We start from the raw sequence: 15,510 nt of genomic DNA, 5'->3' as shown, positions 1-15,510 counted from the left end.
ATTTTAGAAGCCCTTATCTCACCTTGGCATTTTAATAGCCATTATCTACCACTTCTGCATAATTTGATAGTTTTTCTCCCGTTGCAACGCACGGGCATATTTGCTAGTAAAGAATTAAAGAAAGAAAAAATAGCAGTCCGCAAAGGAAAAGGAAAAGAAAAGGCTGCGACGCGTCGGTCTCGGTCACCGACCCGATCTGACCCCAAACGTACCCAAACCCCAGAGAACCCGCGGCGCGCTGAAATACGTACCCCGGCCGCTTCTCCCCTCATCGTCTTCCTCCGCCGGGCCCTTTCCCTCGCCCGCGCCCTCCACATCGCCATAGGAGCCTTCCAGATCGAAGCCAGGGCAGGGCTCCCTCCCTCCCGCCCCGTCGGTACGTACCCGCCCGGCCGGATCCCACCCTCGATCACCTGTTCCCGTTGATTGCCCGTTCAAACTTTCGTCGGAGATCGGCCGACTTCCGTCCGCGCGCGCCGACGGTACCGGTCGCCGCCCGCGCTCCGGTCCGGCGCCGGGGCACCCGAGATGCCCGCGGTGGAGTCTGTCGGGTGCTCTTCTCGGCGGCGCTAGCGACCAGTACCGCCGGCCCGTCTGTTGTTGATTGCTCGGATTGTTCACCCGATGGACGCGAGCGCGTTGGTTAATTCAAATCCGCTGCCGTACGTGCGCCGTGCAGTGGGGTTTCATGTTTGAAATTCCTCTTTGCCTTTTCCATCTCTCTGGAGATTCCTAGACGATGAGTGCCTATATATGCCTGCCTGCTTAATTAGAGGTTCTTGTTTCTAAGCACAAGATTGTGCGTGTTGGTTAACGGAAATTAAGTTGCTGCACATTTTAGCACTGCTTGTATACAACCTGCTTGGGTGGTTTCTAAGACGGCCATCGATATATATATATATGAGGTGCCGACGCTCATGTCAGCAGTACCACTAGATGTTTTAGGGATTCTTGTTTCAAGCTGACGATCTGCGTGTCGATTAATGGAAATTAACTTGTTACACACTTTAGCACTTGTAATACACTTGGTCGGAGGATCCCTATGCCGGCCTAGCGACCGTGAGTCTTCTAAGTCGACGATCGTGGGCATTGATTTAGTGGGAATTTAGGTTTTGGCTAATTGCACATTTTATTTTACAGTTGTGTCAGATATATAGTAGCAAGTCAGGTTACAAATAGCACTTACTTTTTTATGTACTGTCTACGCCACTACACAAGATGTTCTCTGTGTATAGGAATAGAAATGCGGAACACCGTAAAAAGGGAAAATACAGTATAATAGATTTTCGTAGTCTCAAAATTCAGATATGCCATCAATTGACACATATTCGTTTGTGATGAGCAGGTGTTGTTTGAGTATTAATTTGCAGGACTGATCGTCAGAGCTAGTAGCAGGGAAAGTAAATGGCGTCATCCGATGAAGCTGGCGACGACAATTATGGATACAAAAGGGGGGAGAAAGAATACATGTTGGAGACCGTGCAATGCTTGCTATTTGCTAGAGACAACCTCCCCAGCGACGTGTACCGCAAGTTCGTCAAGGCCATGACCGAGGTTTGGAAAAACTGGTATATATGTTCTGAATAAGTTGTCTCTTATCAGATGTCGATATGGTTTCCTTGTTGATCACATTCATACAATTCCCAACTGCAGTGCTGACCCGGATGGTGAAATAAGGAACATCTGCCCTGAAAACTGCATAGAGACGGCGTTGAAGCTATTTCAGGGTTGGGCTACAGTTAAACAGAGCTTCCTTAACTTCACTGAAGGCCGTAGCCCCGTCAAAGGCAATGGCATTGTCGATGCTGATGTCGAAGCCGTTGTTGTCAACCCCTTGCTACAGAAACCAATAGATTTTCTTTCCAGACTGAAGGTGCTGAAAAAAATATCTCATGGTTGCTCCTTCTGTTCGCCTGTTGATGCTAACTTGATCTTTGATTACTTAATGACTGCAGGCATGCCCTAACATGAGCGCTGATCATTATGCCGCTTTTTTGAAAATCATGCAAGATTATTTCAGGGACAGGACCATGACCCCTCGAAAAGTTTACAAGAAGGTACTTGCTAGTTCTTCAGAAACTGTATACTAAGTAATTCTTCAGTAATTTCTCTGTAGAAGATTGGAAAGACCAGGGTGTCTGATTCATAATTCCTTGTCTTCGTAGGTGAGGAGATGCATGCGTGACTGTCCTGAGTTGTTGGAAGAGTTTGTGGATAATTTTCTCCCTGCAGACCTGAAGGTACCTTTTCTCATCAAGGTGGCATCATTCAGTTTATTATGAACTCATCTGACATGATTGTCTCCTCGGTTCTCCTTTGCAGGCCTTTGTAAAGGTTAAAGCAAATGATAATCACCGCTCGGGTGGTATCCATATGAAAGAAGGTTTTTCAACCCTTCCTGCTCTGAATGCAAACAGTCCCTAGGTTCCTTGTTTCAGGATTCACCTATGATAACTAAATGCAAATATTTATCCCCTTTTCTTATTAATTACTCCCCAAAATCTTGTTTGCCGTCCACGGTTCAACCTGTTTTTCTTAAGTGCATCCTAGCTACTAACCAACACATCAGTGTCGCCATTGCCATGTCTGACCTTCGTAGATGAAATAACAATTAGCAAACTGCAGTTCTGCAGCAGGATCGGTAACTTCATATATGTATTCATCTCTGATAGGTTACGGAGAATTGTCTCACACCGAAGAGGATGAGGAAGACAAGGTTAAACCCTTGCCAGACTGGAATTCCTCAAAAGCTCAGGAATTGCCCCCAGAAGTTGATCCCAAGAAGCTCGAACGAGCTTGCACTCCTAGCTATTACCTGCTGCCAGATAATGTAAATTCCTACAAACCCATGTGTTTCCTGAAAATTACTACTGGCACTAATCCAAAACATACTCGTTCTTGATCGCAGTTAACTCTTCATTCAAGTTATTGGACCAATCTGGGGAGGTCTATTCTCAACGATACTTTGGTTTGTTCTATATCTGGGATGGAAAGCTCTAAGCACAAAACTATAAATGGTTATGAGACAAACATTTTCTACTGTGAAGAAGACATGTATGTACCCAGTGGCTAATTTGTTTTGCTCTTCGGTCTTTGTTATATTCGTTCAGCTATCAGGAAGAATGGTTTTCATAATGCCCTTTTTCTTTTTAAGGTTTGAGAGTGACATGCTATTACACCGGTTTCGTGCGACTGCTGACCTTATTGCCAATCTCCAAACTCGTGCTGGCAGCCATTTGAAGATAAGCGAGCATTTAACTCGTAAGAATGATACACTGGCCTTAATATATATTTAGAAGGATGAGCCTCTTTATTCAGTTAATAAACTTTTTTTTTCTTGTTCAAAGCTCTACACCGGAGGTGCATTGAAAAACTATATGATGATGATCTTGATCTTGATGATCTGTTGGAGAGTCCGAATACTAGTTCTGTTCTTGCTGTTCTACTTTCTCGTTTAAAGCAGAAGGTAGAAGATTTATCGGAGGCGCGCTCATATTTGCATAAGGCGCACTCACAAGTTATTGCCAAAAATTACTACAGATCGCTTGATCATCGTGGCCTCTCTTTCAAACAATTGGATGCAAAGAGGATGAGCCAAAAAGGTATTTTTCAACTTTCTCCCTGTCCCATAATTTAAATAGTAGTATTAGGCACTGCTGGACCTAGATCCTGCATTGAGCCATGTACTCAACAAAGTCTTCCCATTTTTTTTGTTCTGAGTCATTTTCATACATGTCTCCCTTTCAGCATTGCTGGCGGAAGCAAATGAGATCAATAAAAAGAATTTGAAAGCTAGAGATAAAAATGCTGATACAGACATGTCGAATGCTGGAGATAAATATGCTGCTGATACAGCCATGTCAAATGCTGGAGATAAATATGCTGATACAGACACGTCGAATGCTGGAGATAAATATGCTGATACAGACATGCACAAGGACATAAGCAGTATACTATCCGCTGCATGTGCCTCTGAAGAGAAGCAGGTGATGAATTGGGCGAAAATAGTACATCCATTTCTTTCTGCTCATTGTCTATGGCCTTCATCTAAGGAAACTGTAGCTCCCGCAAAAGCTTGTGAACATTGCCGCACCAGCAAAGATTTTCTCAGTAGCATACCTGATGCTTTGCCTGCTACTAAGCTTTCTTCATCTTCCAAGGTATTTCATTCTGTATTTCTGATTCTCTTGTTCCAAAAATAATAATCTCTAACTTTGAAGAAATTGCTCAGTATCCAAGGTCGAGTAAAACTAACTTGCATGCTGACGATTTTCATTTCAGAGGGGGGAATTCCTAAAGAAAAATTCTAACGACTTGAGCTCTTCACACGATGGTTTTGGCCAAGACATTGATCAGGAGAGTGATTTAATGCCCGAACCAGAAATCATTGAGTCGGATGTCATGCTTGGTGCCAGAAAAGAACCAGTAAGTTGTGATGTTGGCACTTCCGGTATAGATGGGTTGAGCTCTGGTTGTCGTATAATCGATACTGCTGAACCTAGTACTCGTGACCATGGAAACAAACATGAGAAGCAGCATGAATCAAGTCAACACTCCAAAACATCAGCTAAACTGCGTGGTGTGAAAGGAGGCACTTGTTGTTTTCTCATTGTGCTTCGCAGGCTTTACCAGGTGTTCATCTTGAGCTCTCTGCTTTTGTTTTAGAAGTTGTTTGTTGGAACTCAACAGACCTTAGTTTTCTTTTGCACCTATTGCGATATGTTTTTCCAAAAGAAGTTCATTTATTTTTCCTTGTATGGCAGATTTTATATGACAGACTACAAACTGCGAGAGGTTTATGCGCCGATGATCTATTATATGCAGAGTAACGTCCATGATGCTTACTTGTTCACGATCTAAGCAAAATTGCTCATTTTCTCACCATGTAAGAGTTTGTTTTAAAATCACAACTTCTTCATTGAATGTTGCAGGTTTAAGGATAAAATAATCAAGCTACATGCCCATTGTATTGATAATTCCAGTTTTGAAGACTTCTGCCTGCAATTTCTTGGGCCAAAGTCAGTTGAACTTTTTACTCTGGATATAGTGATAAACCGAGTTATCAAGCAGGTAATCTAAATCTAGTATGAGATAATGACCGTGAATTCTGACCTACTTATCTTTCTTTTGTGGATCATTGTAAATCTGTTTAGTTGACACTGGAAAAAGTATCCGAAAATGGATAAGCAGTGTCAACCATTCGTCTCAGATACTTGGGCATGCATAATTGATAATCCTGCTATTTTGGCTTACTTGCAGTTGTGCATAATTTATTCAAGAGATCAAGACAACTCGCTCTTTCAATTCCTTGAGAACTTTGGAAGACCAGTTCTACCCAAACTTGTGTCCCGGCATCAAAACGTAATCCTGTGATCATTGTTCCATTTTGTTTCTAACCCCGCCTCATGTTGCATGTTAGATGCTGTTTCAGCGTGAAGTGCATTTTAGTTCTGTTTCATACTATTACTGATGCATGTGTTTTATGCCTTGTTCAGTTTCCCAACAATCCATCAAATGTTTTACCGAAGTATGATCAAGAGGAGCAAGAGAAAGCTCTTGCCGATACCGAAAAACTTCCGCGCCATTTTGAGAGAAGGTAGTGATTCCCTAAAATGGACAATATATAAATCATACGCACTGTTTTTAGCTTGTTTTCAGTATTCTAACAAATGCATATTTTTTCTAGGAAAAAACGCAAGTTGGAGAACAGTGCAACGATTTCCTCAGCTTGGAGTTCCTCCCAGCTTGGAGCAGTGACTGAAACTCATGGTTGAATGTTATACCTTGGTGTATTCTACATGCTAGATGTGATTATTCGAAATATTGTTACAACTAAATAGAGAAATATAATTTTGTTTGTTACAAGGAACTACTCTGATCCCATGAATTTAGTTAGAAAACAAAAGTCATAATGTGCGTTGGTAAGCGCAGATAACTATTCTGTTCTAATCGCATGCAATTGATGTTATTTTTGTGAAAAAAATAGTATGCAGTTCAATTCTATTCTTTTTGCATAATGCATTTGAAACTTCTAATCCATTGTATGCCTCCTACCCTCCTTTTATATTGTCATTTTACCAGCGATGCTTGTTACTTGTTTTCAGTTGTTCTTTTTTTTGTTTTTTATCTGATGTATCTTACTTATTTTCTGTTTGAATTTGTAGGCTGTTATTCGTTTTAACTGTAATGGTATATAAAGAAAATGGAAATTGAAATTGTGAATAGGTTATTTTTGAGTTCTCGCTTATTCTCACCATTATGGAAAATTTAGGATAAAATTTGCAAAGAGATCACCAAGTTATTAGATACATTATTACTGTATATATAAATACAGTTTTCAACCTAACGATGTCATGGTCACTGCCTCACTGGGTATAGTCAGGGAGGGGTTTCTTGATCTTGAACCATCATGAACTTCCCTTCAGAGTTCATCTCGTTGAAGTTCTTGTCTTCTTGACCATGAGTCCAAGTTCGCATTAATAACACATGAAGTCTAACCAAATGGTTGGATGGGGACTTGAGCTAGACATCTGCAGTGGATTAGATAATGTTGAGACATATACAGGTAACAAAAAAAAACATTGGATGATGTGGCTTCTTGAGAGTGCGTGCAAAAAATAGTTAATGATTATTTGTCGTAGGTTTCATGCGCATGAAGAGTTAGTAGTAGAAGCATGCGCATGAATAGTTAGTAGGAAATTATTTTTATATGGTGGACCTACCGGATGATGTGATAGACTGCATGTCAAGATAAATAAGATAGTGGAGATGAATCTCTTTGATATATATAGGATGCCTTTTTGTGCAGTTACCATTCAGTCAAAAGGCTTTAACCGTCTACGAGACGTTTTATGGATGTTTGTATCCCTCCCTATTTTGTTGGGTTGTTGCTGACATGTCCCTTATAAGTGGGAACCACCTTGGAAAGAAAAGAAAGAAAAAAAAACTATCTCCCACCCCTGTCCATGTATCACTTACACGTGGACCCTAACAAAGAAAAAGAAAAAGAATTATCGCCCCTCCCCGTCTCTCTCTCACCAATAGCAGTCTTGGTGGAATGAGGTGTAGGGGTTGTTTGGATAGGTGGTTTGTAGAAAATCCGTTCTATATAAACTAGGAAAACGGCCTAACAACCTAAAACCACGTTTGGCTAGCCTAACTAATCTATGGATATGGAAAACCGAATTTGCTAAAACCCAGAATTTCGCGTTTGTGAAAAAACGACTATTAGTCGTTTTTGTAAAAACTCGATTTGCGTATCCTCGTTCCTCTCTGTTGCTGATCCTGGCGGGTCCGTTCCTAAGCAAAGACCGGCCATTTCCATGTCCTTGACTACATATCGCCGGCCTGCTCGAGTGACAGTGAGACGACGCCGGCTGTGATGGGCTCGCCGGTGAGTCGTACCACGTGGTCATACGTCCTCGTCTGGCCGCTGTGCCACGGCCGCCGCGTCCTCCGTGTCATCCGTTCTGGTCGTCGTTGCCGCTGTCGAGGTCAGCTCGTTGAGCGTTCGCGGCGAGCCGTCGGCACACGACAACAAAGCATGAGGAGTCATATATGGCTGCAGCTTGGCGTCGACCAATGGGTTTGCACCCACATCATCCAACGGCCATGAACGTCGACGTGCACACAGTGTGAACGAACATGGATCCGAGGAGGCTTTTGCCATGAACCCTCATGTCTCTTTCGCGTATATACGTCTATGTTTCGTACATTTTGCAGACATTTTGCAGCCGGCGGATCGAATCGTTCCAGATGCTTGCCCATGGCACCAAGCTTCTACGTGTGCGCGTACGCGGCCGTCCGACGAGATCAACCACCCAGCTCCATTACCTGCGTTCCATCGACGGAAAGGCGAGATCACGGGAGAATGGGGAACTCTTTTCAACCAAACGTGGTCTTCTATAAACTGAGTATTAACAAAAAAGTTTGTAAAACTGGTTTTTCCTAAAAATCAGGTAAAAACTCGTTTTCTATAAACTCAATGCTAACATTTGTTATCCAAACAACCACGTAGTGTGGCACTGCATTCTTTCTCCACGTGACGTCGACATCGCGCACATTCATTTCAGATTGCTTGTAGTCTCGCCGCTTGTCAGCGTGTGAGTGGTCTCGTGTGCGTGGGCAGCGAGCAGAAGTGGCTGATCCCTTCTCCAGGGCTAGTAGGCTGGTGGCCTGCTGCCGTGCTGCCCATAAGCCTATTGGTCACATAGGCATGTACGCTAGTATTTCTGCCATATAACTATACATAGTAGTATATGAACCTTTTCTGCAGAAATGATCCAAGCTGGATCCGCCCCTGCACTGCAGAGTCTGACGCTCGGTCACCCCGACCCGACCCGACCCCAACCAAACCCCAAACCCCAACCCCACCCCCACCCCGCGGCGCGCTCAAACCCCCTCTTTCTCCCTCCCTCGCCCGGCGCCCCATTCCCTCGGCCGCGTCCTCGCCGTCGGAAGCTTCCCTTCGTCCTCGCTCGATAGTCGATCCCGACCCACCACGCCCATCGGTACGTGCCCACCGATCCCGAGCCCACCCTCGGTTACCTGTTCTATTGATTGCCGGTTGAAGATCGCGACGGAGATCAGCCGACTCCCAGCGGACGGACGGACCCATGCGCTCGCGCCGACCCGGATCCGTCGCCGGCCGGGACACCAGTGCAGCCGGCGGCACTGGCGGTGGGGTTTTGGCGCTCCAACAGGCGGCGCCGGCGACCAGTGCCGCCGGCCTGTGGATTGTTTGCTTGCTCGATTACATCGTGTTAGGTTGCGCCGCTGCTTGTCCCGCGGGACGCGAGCAGGCCGATTCGTTCGAATCCGCAGCGACCCTTGCCGTACGCACACACGTGCTGCAACGGGTTTAATTCCATTTCCTGTTTGCAATTCCCATCTCTTTCATAGCGGATTCCTTTTTCTGGAATTCTTCAGCCAATATATGATGTTTAGTAATTCCTCCCTATTTCAAGCCAAAGATTATGCGCGCTGATTAGTGGAAATTAAGTTGTTTCCCATTTCAGCACTTGCGGCGACCACGTGCACATTGATTAGTGGAAATTGAGGTTTTGGCTAGTCGCGCATTTAGCACTTGCGGCGACCGCGAGTCTTCTAAGTCGATAATCGTGGGCATTGATTAGTGGAAATTGAGGTTTTGGCTAGTTGCACATTTTACAATCGTGTCAGATAATATCAAAATTAACTTAAAAATAGCACTTCCTCTTTTATTTCCCTTTTTATGTACTGTCTCTACCACTACACGAGATGTTTGTGTTTATAGGAATATAATTGCGAAACACACTAAACAAAGGGGAAACGCGGCAATATATAGATTTTGGTTGTCTCAGAATTGACACATGCCATTAATTGACGCATTTTTGTTTGTGACTTTCAGGTGTTGTCGTTTGCGTATTAATTTGCAGGGCTGATTACATACATCGTGTTAGCTTACCCCGTGGACGCGAGCAGGCTGATTAATTTGAATCCGCAGCAACCCTTGCCGTAGGCACGTGCTGCAATGGGTTTTCTTACTTTCCATGTTTGCAATTCCCATCGCTTTCATAGTTGATTCCTTTTTCTGGATTCTTTGGCCAATATATGATGTCCTGGTGCTCATGCGAGTACCTCTAGATTTTAGAGATTCCTCCTTATTTTCAAGCCAAAGATAATTATGCATGTCGATTAATGGAAATTAAGTTGTTGCACATTTTAGCAGTTGCGGCGATCGCGAGTCTTCTAAGTCGACGGTCATGGGCATTGATTAGTGGAAAATGAGGTTTTGGATAGATGCACATTTTACAAAATAGCACTTCAAAATAGCACTTCCTCTTTTATTTCCCTTTTTATATACTGTCTACGGCACTACACAAGATGTTTGCGTGCATAGGAATATAATTGCGAAACACCCTAAAAAAGGGGAAATGCAGCAATATATAGATTTTGGTAGTCTCAGAATTCAGACATGACATTCATTGACGCATTTTCGTTTGTGACGTGCAGGTGTTGTCGTTTGCATATTAATTTGCAGGACTGATCATCAGAGCTAGCAGCAGTGAAAGAAAATGGCGTCTCCCAATGAAGCTGACGACGACAATTTTGGATACAAAGAGGGGAAAAAAGAGTACATGCTGGAGACTATGCAATGTTTGCTATTTGCTAGAGAGAACCTCCCCGACGACGTGTACCACGAGTTTGTCAAGACCATGACCGGCATTTGGAAAAAACGGTATGTATGTTCTGAATAATTAGTCGGTATTAAATACCTTGTTGATCACATTCACACAATTCCCAACTGCAGTGCCGACCCTGATGGTGAAATAAGGAATATCTGCCCTGAAAACTGCATAGAGACGGCCTTGAAGCTATTCCAGGGCTGTCCTACAGTTAAACAGAGCTTCCTGAACTTTACCGAAGGCCGTAGCCCCTTCGAAGGCAATGGCAATGTCGATGCCGTTGCTGTCAACCCCCTGGTGCAGAAACCAATGGATTTTCTTTCCAGAGTGAAGGTGGTGAATAAAATCTCATGGTTGCTCCTTCTGTTCGCCTGTGGTTGCTATTTGCTAACACGATCTTCGACTACCTTATGACTGCAGACATGTCCTAACATCAGCGACGATGATTATGCTGCTTTTTTGCAAACCATGCAAGATTTTTGCAGGGACAGGACCATGACCCCTCGAGAAGTTTACAGTAATGTACTTATTACTTCTTCAGAAACTGTGTATAACTATTAAGTAATCATTCAGTAATTTCTCTGTAGAAGATTGGAAAAGACCAGCGTGTTTGATTCATAATTCCTTGTCTTCGTAGGTGGAGAGATGCATGCGTAACTGTCCCGAGCTGTTGGAAGAGTTTATAGATAATTTTCTCCCGGCAGACCTGAAGGTACCCTTTCTCATCAAGTGACATCATTCAGTTTATTATTTACTCATGTGACATGGTCATCTCATTGATTCTCCTTTGCAGGTCTTAGTTAAAGAAAATGATAATCACAGCTTGGATGGTGTCCATATGAAAGAAGGTTTTTCCGCCTCTCCTGCCCTGAATGCAAACAGTCCCTAGGTTCCTTATTTCAGCATTCACCTATGATAACTAGATGCAATTATTTATGCCCTTTTCTTATTAATTACTCCCCAAAATGCTATTTGCAGTCCGCGATTCAACCTATTCTGTTTAATTGAATCCTTGCTATTGACCAACACATCAATATCAGTCATGTCTGATCTTCCAAGATGAAATAGCAAACTGCAGTTCTGCAGCAGGATCGGTAACTTAAGATATATACTAATCTCTCGTAGGTAATGGAGTGTCGCCTCACACTGAAGAGGACGAGGAAGACAAGGTTAAACGCTTGCCAGAATGGACTACCTCAAGAATTGATGAATTACCCCCAAAATTGGAACCCAAGGAACTCAAAAGACATTGCACTCCTAGCTATTACCTGCTGCCAGATAATGTAAATCCCTACAAACGAGATTCTCATGTAAATTACTACTGGCACAACTAATCCAAATCATACTTGTTCTCCATCGCAGTGTACACCTCTATTGAGTTACCGGACCAAACTGGGAAGGTCTATTCTCAATGATGCTTTGATTTGTCCTGTATCTGAGGAGGAAAGCCCTAACCATAAAGCTGCAAATGAATATGAAGCAAAAATGTTGCTTTGCGAAGAAGACATGTATGCACCAGTTGCTAATTTGTTCATTATTGTTCAGTCTTTGTTTTATTCGGAAATATATCAGCGAATAACCGATGATTTTCATAGTGCCCTGTTGTTTTGAAGATGTTTCACTGCTGTGTTCTTTCTTCAGGTTTGAGAGTGACATGCTCCTGCAGTGGTTTAGTGTGACTGCAGACTTCATTGCGAATCTCCAACATCGTGTTCGCAGCCATGTTAAGATTAAGGAACAACTAACTCGTAAGAATGGGTCACCGGAAACAAAACTTTGAGTCGGTCTCTTTGTACGTTCAGCTAACTAACTATTCCTTTCTTGTTTGTTTTTTAATTGTACAAAGCTCTACACAGGAGGTGCATCATAAGACTATATGGTGAGGAATTTCTTGAAGCTCTGTTGGATACCGACAATGCTAGTGCTGCTCTCCCTGTTATACTTTCTCGTTTGAATCAGAGCATAGTAGAAATAAGGGAGTCACGATTGCGTTTGCATAAGACTTGCTCAGAAGTTATAGCAAAAAATTACTACAGAGCACTTGATAATCGCGGCCCCTGTTTCAAACAATTGGATGCAAAGAGAATGAACCGAAAAGGTAGTTTCAACTTTCACTCTGCCTCAAATATAATGGCACTTGTAACCAGCATTAGGCCTGCTTCATCTACTCAAGAAAGTTTTTCCATCTTTTTTTGTCTTGTTAGTCTTATTTTCATACATATTTCCCGTGCAGCTTTGCTGGCTGAAGCCAAAGAAATCAATGCAATGAAGCCGAAGCCTGAAGATCAATATGCCAAAGAAATCAATGCAATGAAGCCTAAGGCTGAAGATCGACATGCCAAAGAAATCAATAAAATGAAGCCAAAGGCCGAAGATCAATATGCTAATCCTGATATACACGAGGACATAAGCAGTATAATCTCCTCTGCATGCGCTTCTGAAGAGAAGCAGATGGTGACTTGGACAAAAATAGTACATCCATTTCTTTCTGCTCACTGTGCACAGCCTTCATCAGAGGAAACTGTAGCTCCTGAAAAAGCTTGTGAACATTGCGGCACCAGAAAAGATATTCTCAATGACAATCCTGATGCTTTCACTGACAATAATCTTCCTCTATCCTCCAAGGTACTCATACACATAAGACATAATATTCTGTTCTTAAGAATTGTGTCCCAAATTTTGAATATGCAATAACATGATTTGTTTAGTATCCATGTTCAGTAATACTAACCTGCACCCTGTCAATTTTTATTTCAGAGAGGTGAATTCGTAAGCAAAAATTCCAAAGACTTTAGCTCTTCACACGATGGTTCTGGTGCAGATATTGAGGAAGGCGAGTTCATACCCGATCGAGAAACCATTATATTGGATGTCATGCGTGGTGCCGGAAAAGAACCAGTAAGTTGTGATGTTGCTGGTTCTGTTAGAGATGGGTTGAGCTCTCGTTGCCGCATAATCGATACTTCCGAACCTAGTACTCGTGACCATGGGGCCAAACATGAAAAGCAGCATGAATCAAGGCAAACATCTGCTAAACCACGTGGTGTGAAAGGAGGTACTTGTTGTTTCATCGTTGTGCTTCGCAGGCTTTACCAGGTATTCATCCTACTCTCTGCTTTATTTTTTGGTTGGAAGTCAAAGGATTATTGTTTCATTTAAGCAAACTACATATGTTCTTGCGAAATAATTTTATTTATTTTTCCTTGTATGGCAGATTTTATATAACAGACTACAGAATGCGAGATATTTATGCACCAGTGACGACCTATATGCAGAGTAATGTTTAGGATGCATATCTATCTAAACAGAATTGCTCATTTTTTCACCATGCAAGAGTTTGTTTTAAAACCATAACTTCTTCACTGAATGGTGCAGATTTAAGGACAAACTCACCAAGCTGCATTATCGCGCTATTGATAATTCCAATTTTGAGGACTTCTGCCTGAAATATCTTGGGCCAATGTCTTTTGAACTTTTTACTCTGGATACAGTGATAAACCAAGTTATCAAGCAGGTAATCTGTATTAGTATGGGGTAGTGACTGGGAATTCTGACCTACCTATTTTTCTTCATACCTAGATCACTGTGAATTCGTTTAGCGCTTGATCATTGTAATTAGTTAATTACGTATAGTTAACACTGCTTATTCGTGTGAGATAGTTAGGCATGCATAACTGATAATCCAGTTACTTCTGCTTACTTGCAGCTGTGCATAATTTCTTCCAAGGATCCAGACAACTCAATCGTTCAATTCCTGGAGAACTTACAAAGGCCAGTTCTACCCAATGAATTGCCGAAGCATGATCGAGAGGAGCAGGAGAAAGCTCTAGATTATACCGTAAAACTTCCACGCCATTTTGAGAGACGGTAGTGATCCCCTAAAATGGACTATATTACTCCGTACTGCTTTTAGCTCGTTTTCATTAGACTAACACTATGCATGTTTTCCTAGGAAAAAACGCAAATTGGAGAACAGCGCAACAGGTTCATGTCAGCTTGGAGGAGTGACTGAAACTCATCACTGAATGTTATACCTTTTTTCTGCAGGGATAAAACTGATTTATTCCAGGATTATAGAGTTAAAGTGTTTTATTGAATGTTATACCTTGGTGTAATGTAACATGCTAGATGTGATTATTTGAAGTATCATTACAATTAAATAGAGAAACATTATTTTGTTTGTTATGAGAAATTACCCTAGTACCATAAATTTAGTTAGAAAATAGAAGTGATAATTTACCTTCTTTTTGTGCAAAAAACTATTCAAGGTATGCAATTGATGATTTTGTTTGCTAGAAAAACTACTCTAGTCCGTTGAATTTAATTGAAAAATAAAAATGATAATTGACTTTGATAAGCGCAAAGAACTATAAAAAATTCAGTAGGCGCAGTTAAATTGTGTGTGTGTTTTTGCATCACGTAATTATTGGGATTGGGTGATACTAGCCCACACTCCCATCCACTGTTGAGGCGGTGAGGTTATGGTTTTTCATCCGATGGCTATCCAGGTTTGTTGCGCTAAGGACAGGTTTAAGCTGTACAATTCTTATACAATCGTAACATCACGTCAGGCATGTAGCAGGCCTTGTGCGAAAGAAGCAAAAGCCGGTCATATGCACTAGTAGAAAAATGGTCAAACGTGAAAACATTAGTGCTGTTTGTAAAAAAACCGGCACTAATATGATCAATAGTACCGGTTCGTGGCGGCGATCAATAGTACCGCTTCGTAATGAATCTTTAGTACCGGTTCGTGCCACGAACCGGTACTAAAAGGGTGGTGGCAGGCTGGCGTTAGGCCAGGGCCCCACGAGCCCCTTTAGTGACCGTTTGTGACACAAACCGGTACTAAAGGTCTAACCTATAGTACCGGTTCATGCCACGAACCCACACTAAGGGGGACAAGCCTTTAGTGTGGGTTCGTGCCACGAACCCACACTAAAGGGGGCAATTTTCAAACTCTACCCCCCCCCCCCGGCGTGTATCGCCATTTTAGTTTTGAAAAAATCAAAAGAAAATGATAAAAACTTCAAAAAATAAAATCCTTCGAGAGGTAGTTATATTACTACATCTACTAGTTAGGAAAATTTGAAAACTTAAATTTGGACATGTTTTGCAAAAAGTGTAGGAAAAACGTAAAACGGCTATAACTTTTGCACACGATGTCGGAAAAAAACGTATAATATATCAAAAAATTCAGCACAAAAATCCGCATCCGATGGAGACCGCCTACGGCTTGTTTGGAATTTTTTAGAATCCTCAAATTCCAAAAGGAAAAAAAGATATGGTCAAATTTCAGTTTTTTTAAAAATTTTTGGTTAAATCTGGTCAAACTACTTATTCAAGA

The 15,510-nt window shown here is 42.2% G+C and overlaps 2 protein-coding genes across 4 annotated transcripts; both read left to right on the top strand.

Annotated features, from left to right (window-relative positions):
• The first annotated feature begins 204 nt into the window (after positions 1-204).
• Positions 205-5,998, top strand: LOC123070296 (paired amphipathic helix protein Sin3-like 3). 2 transcript variants are annotated; one of them, XM_044493436.1, is made up of 17 exons: positions 205-376; positions 1,346-1,568; positions 1,654-1,873; positions 1,956-2,057; positions 2,166-2,240; positions 2,323-2,383; positions 2,673-2,830; positions 2,909-3,054; positions 3,155-3,261; positions 3,348-3,602; positions 3,748-4,160; positions 4,282-4,632; positions 4,764-4,825; positions 4,932-5,070; positions 5,260-5,361; positions 5,496-5,596; positions 5,687-5,998. In XM_044493436.1, exons 2-17 carry the CDS (start codon positions 1,405-1,407, stop codon positions 5,772-5,774), a joined length of 2,544 nt encoding a protein of 847 aa, XP_044349371.1. In that variant the 5' UTR covers positions 205-376; positions 1,346-1,404; the 3' UTR covers positions 5,775-5,998. The 2 variants fall into 2 exon arrangements, with proteins under 2 accessions (XP_044349371.1, XP_044349378.1); XM_044493443.1 differs by lacking the exon at positions 205-376 and having other exon boundaries at positions 1,346-1,554.
• Positions 5,999-8,374: 2,376 nt separating this feature from the next.
• On the top strand, positions 8,375-14,351 carry LOC123070287 (paired amphipathic helix protein Sin3-like 5). Of its 2 annotated transcripts, XM_044493415.1 has the most exons (17): positions 8,375-8,510; positions 9,389-9,499; positions 9,994-10,219; positions 10,292-10,499; positions 10,587-10,688; positions 10,804-10,878; positions 10,960-11,014; positions 11,292-11,449; positions 11,529-11,674; positions 11,808-11,914; positions 12,013-12,264; positions 12,400-12,791; positions 12,924-13,262; positions 13,381-13,442; positions 13,542-13,680; positions 13,873-14,033; positions 14,119-14,351. In XM_044493415.1, exons 3-17 carry the CDS (start codon positions 10,056-10,058, stop codon positions 14,189-14,191), a joined length of 2,433 nt encoding a protein of 810 aa, XP_044349350.1. In that variant the 5' UTR covers positions 8,375-8,510; positions 9,389-9,499; positions 9,994-10,055; the 3' UTR covers positions 14,192-14,351. The 2 variants fall into 2 exon arrangements, with proteins under 2 accessions (XP_044349350.1, XP_044349359.1); XM_044493424.1 differs by lacking the exon at positions 9,389-9,499 and having other exon boundaries at positions 8,377-8,510.
• Positions 14,352-15,510: the final 1,159 nt, after the last annotated feature.

The sequence above is a fragment of the Triticum aestivum genome, chromosome 1A (assembly GCF_018294505.1).
Source record: "Triticum aestivum cultivar Chinese Spring chromosome 1A, IWGSC CS RefSeq v2.1, whole genome shotgun sequence".
NCBI lineage: Eukaryota > Viridiplantae > Streptophyta > Magnoliopsida > Poales > Poaceae > Triticum > Triticum aestivum.
Note: the sequence above shows the minus strand (reverse complement) of the source record. Positions and strands in the feature narration are given on the sequence as shown.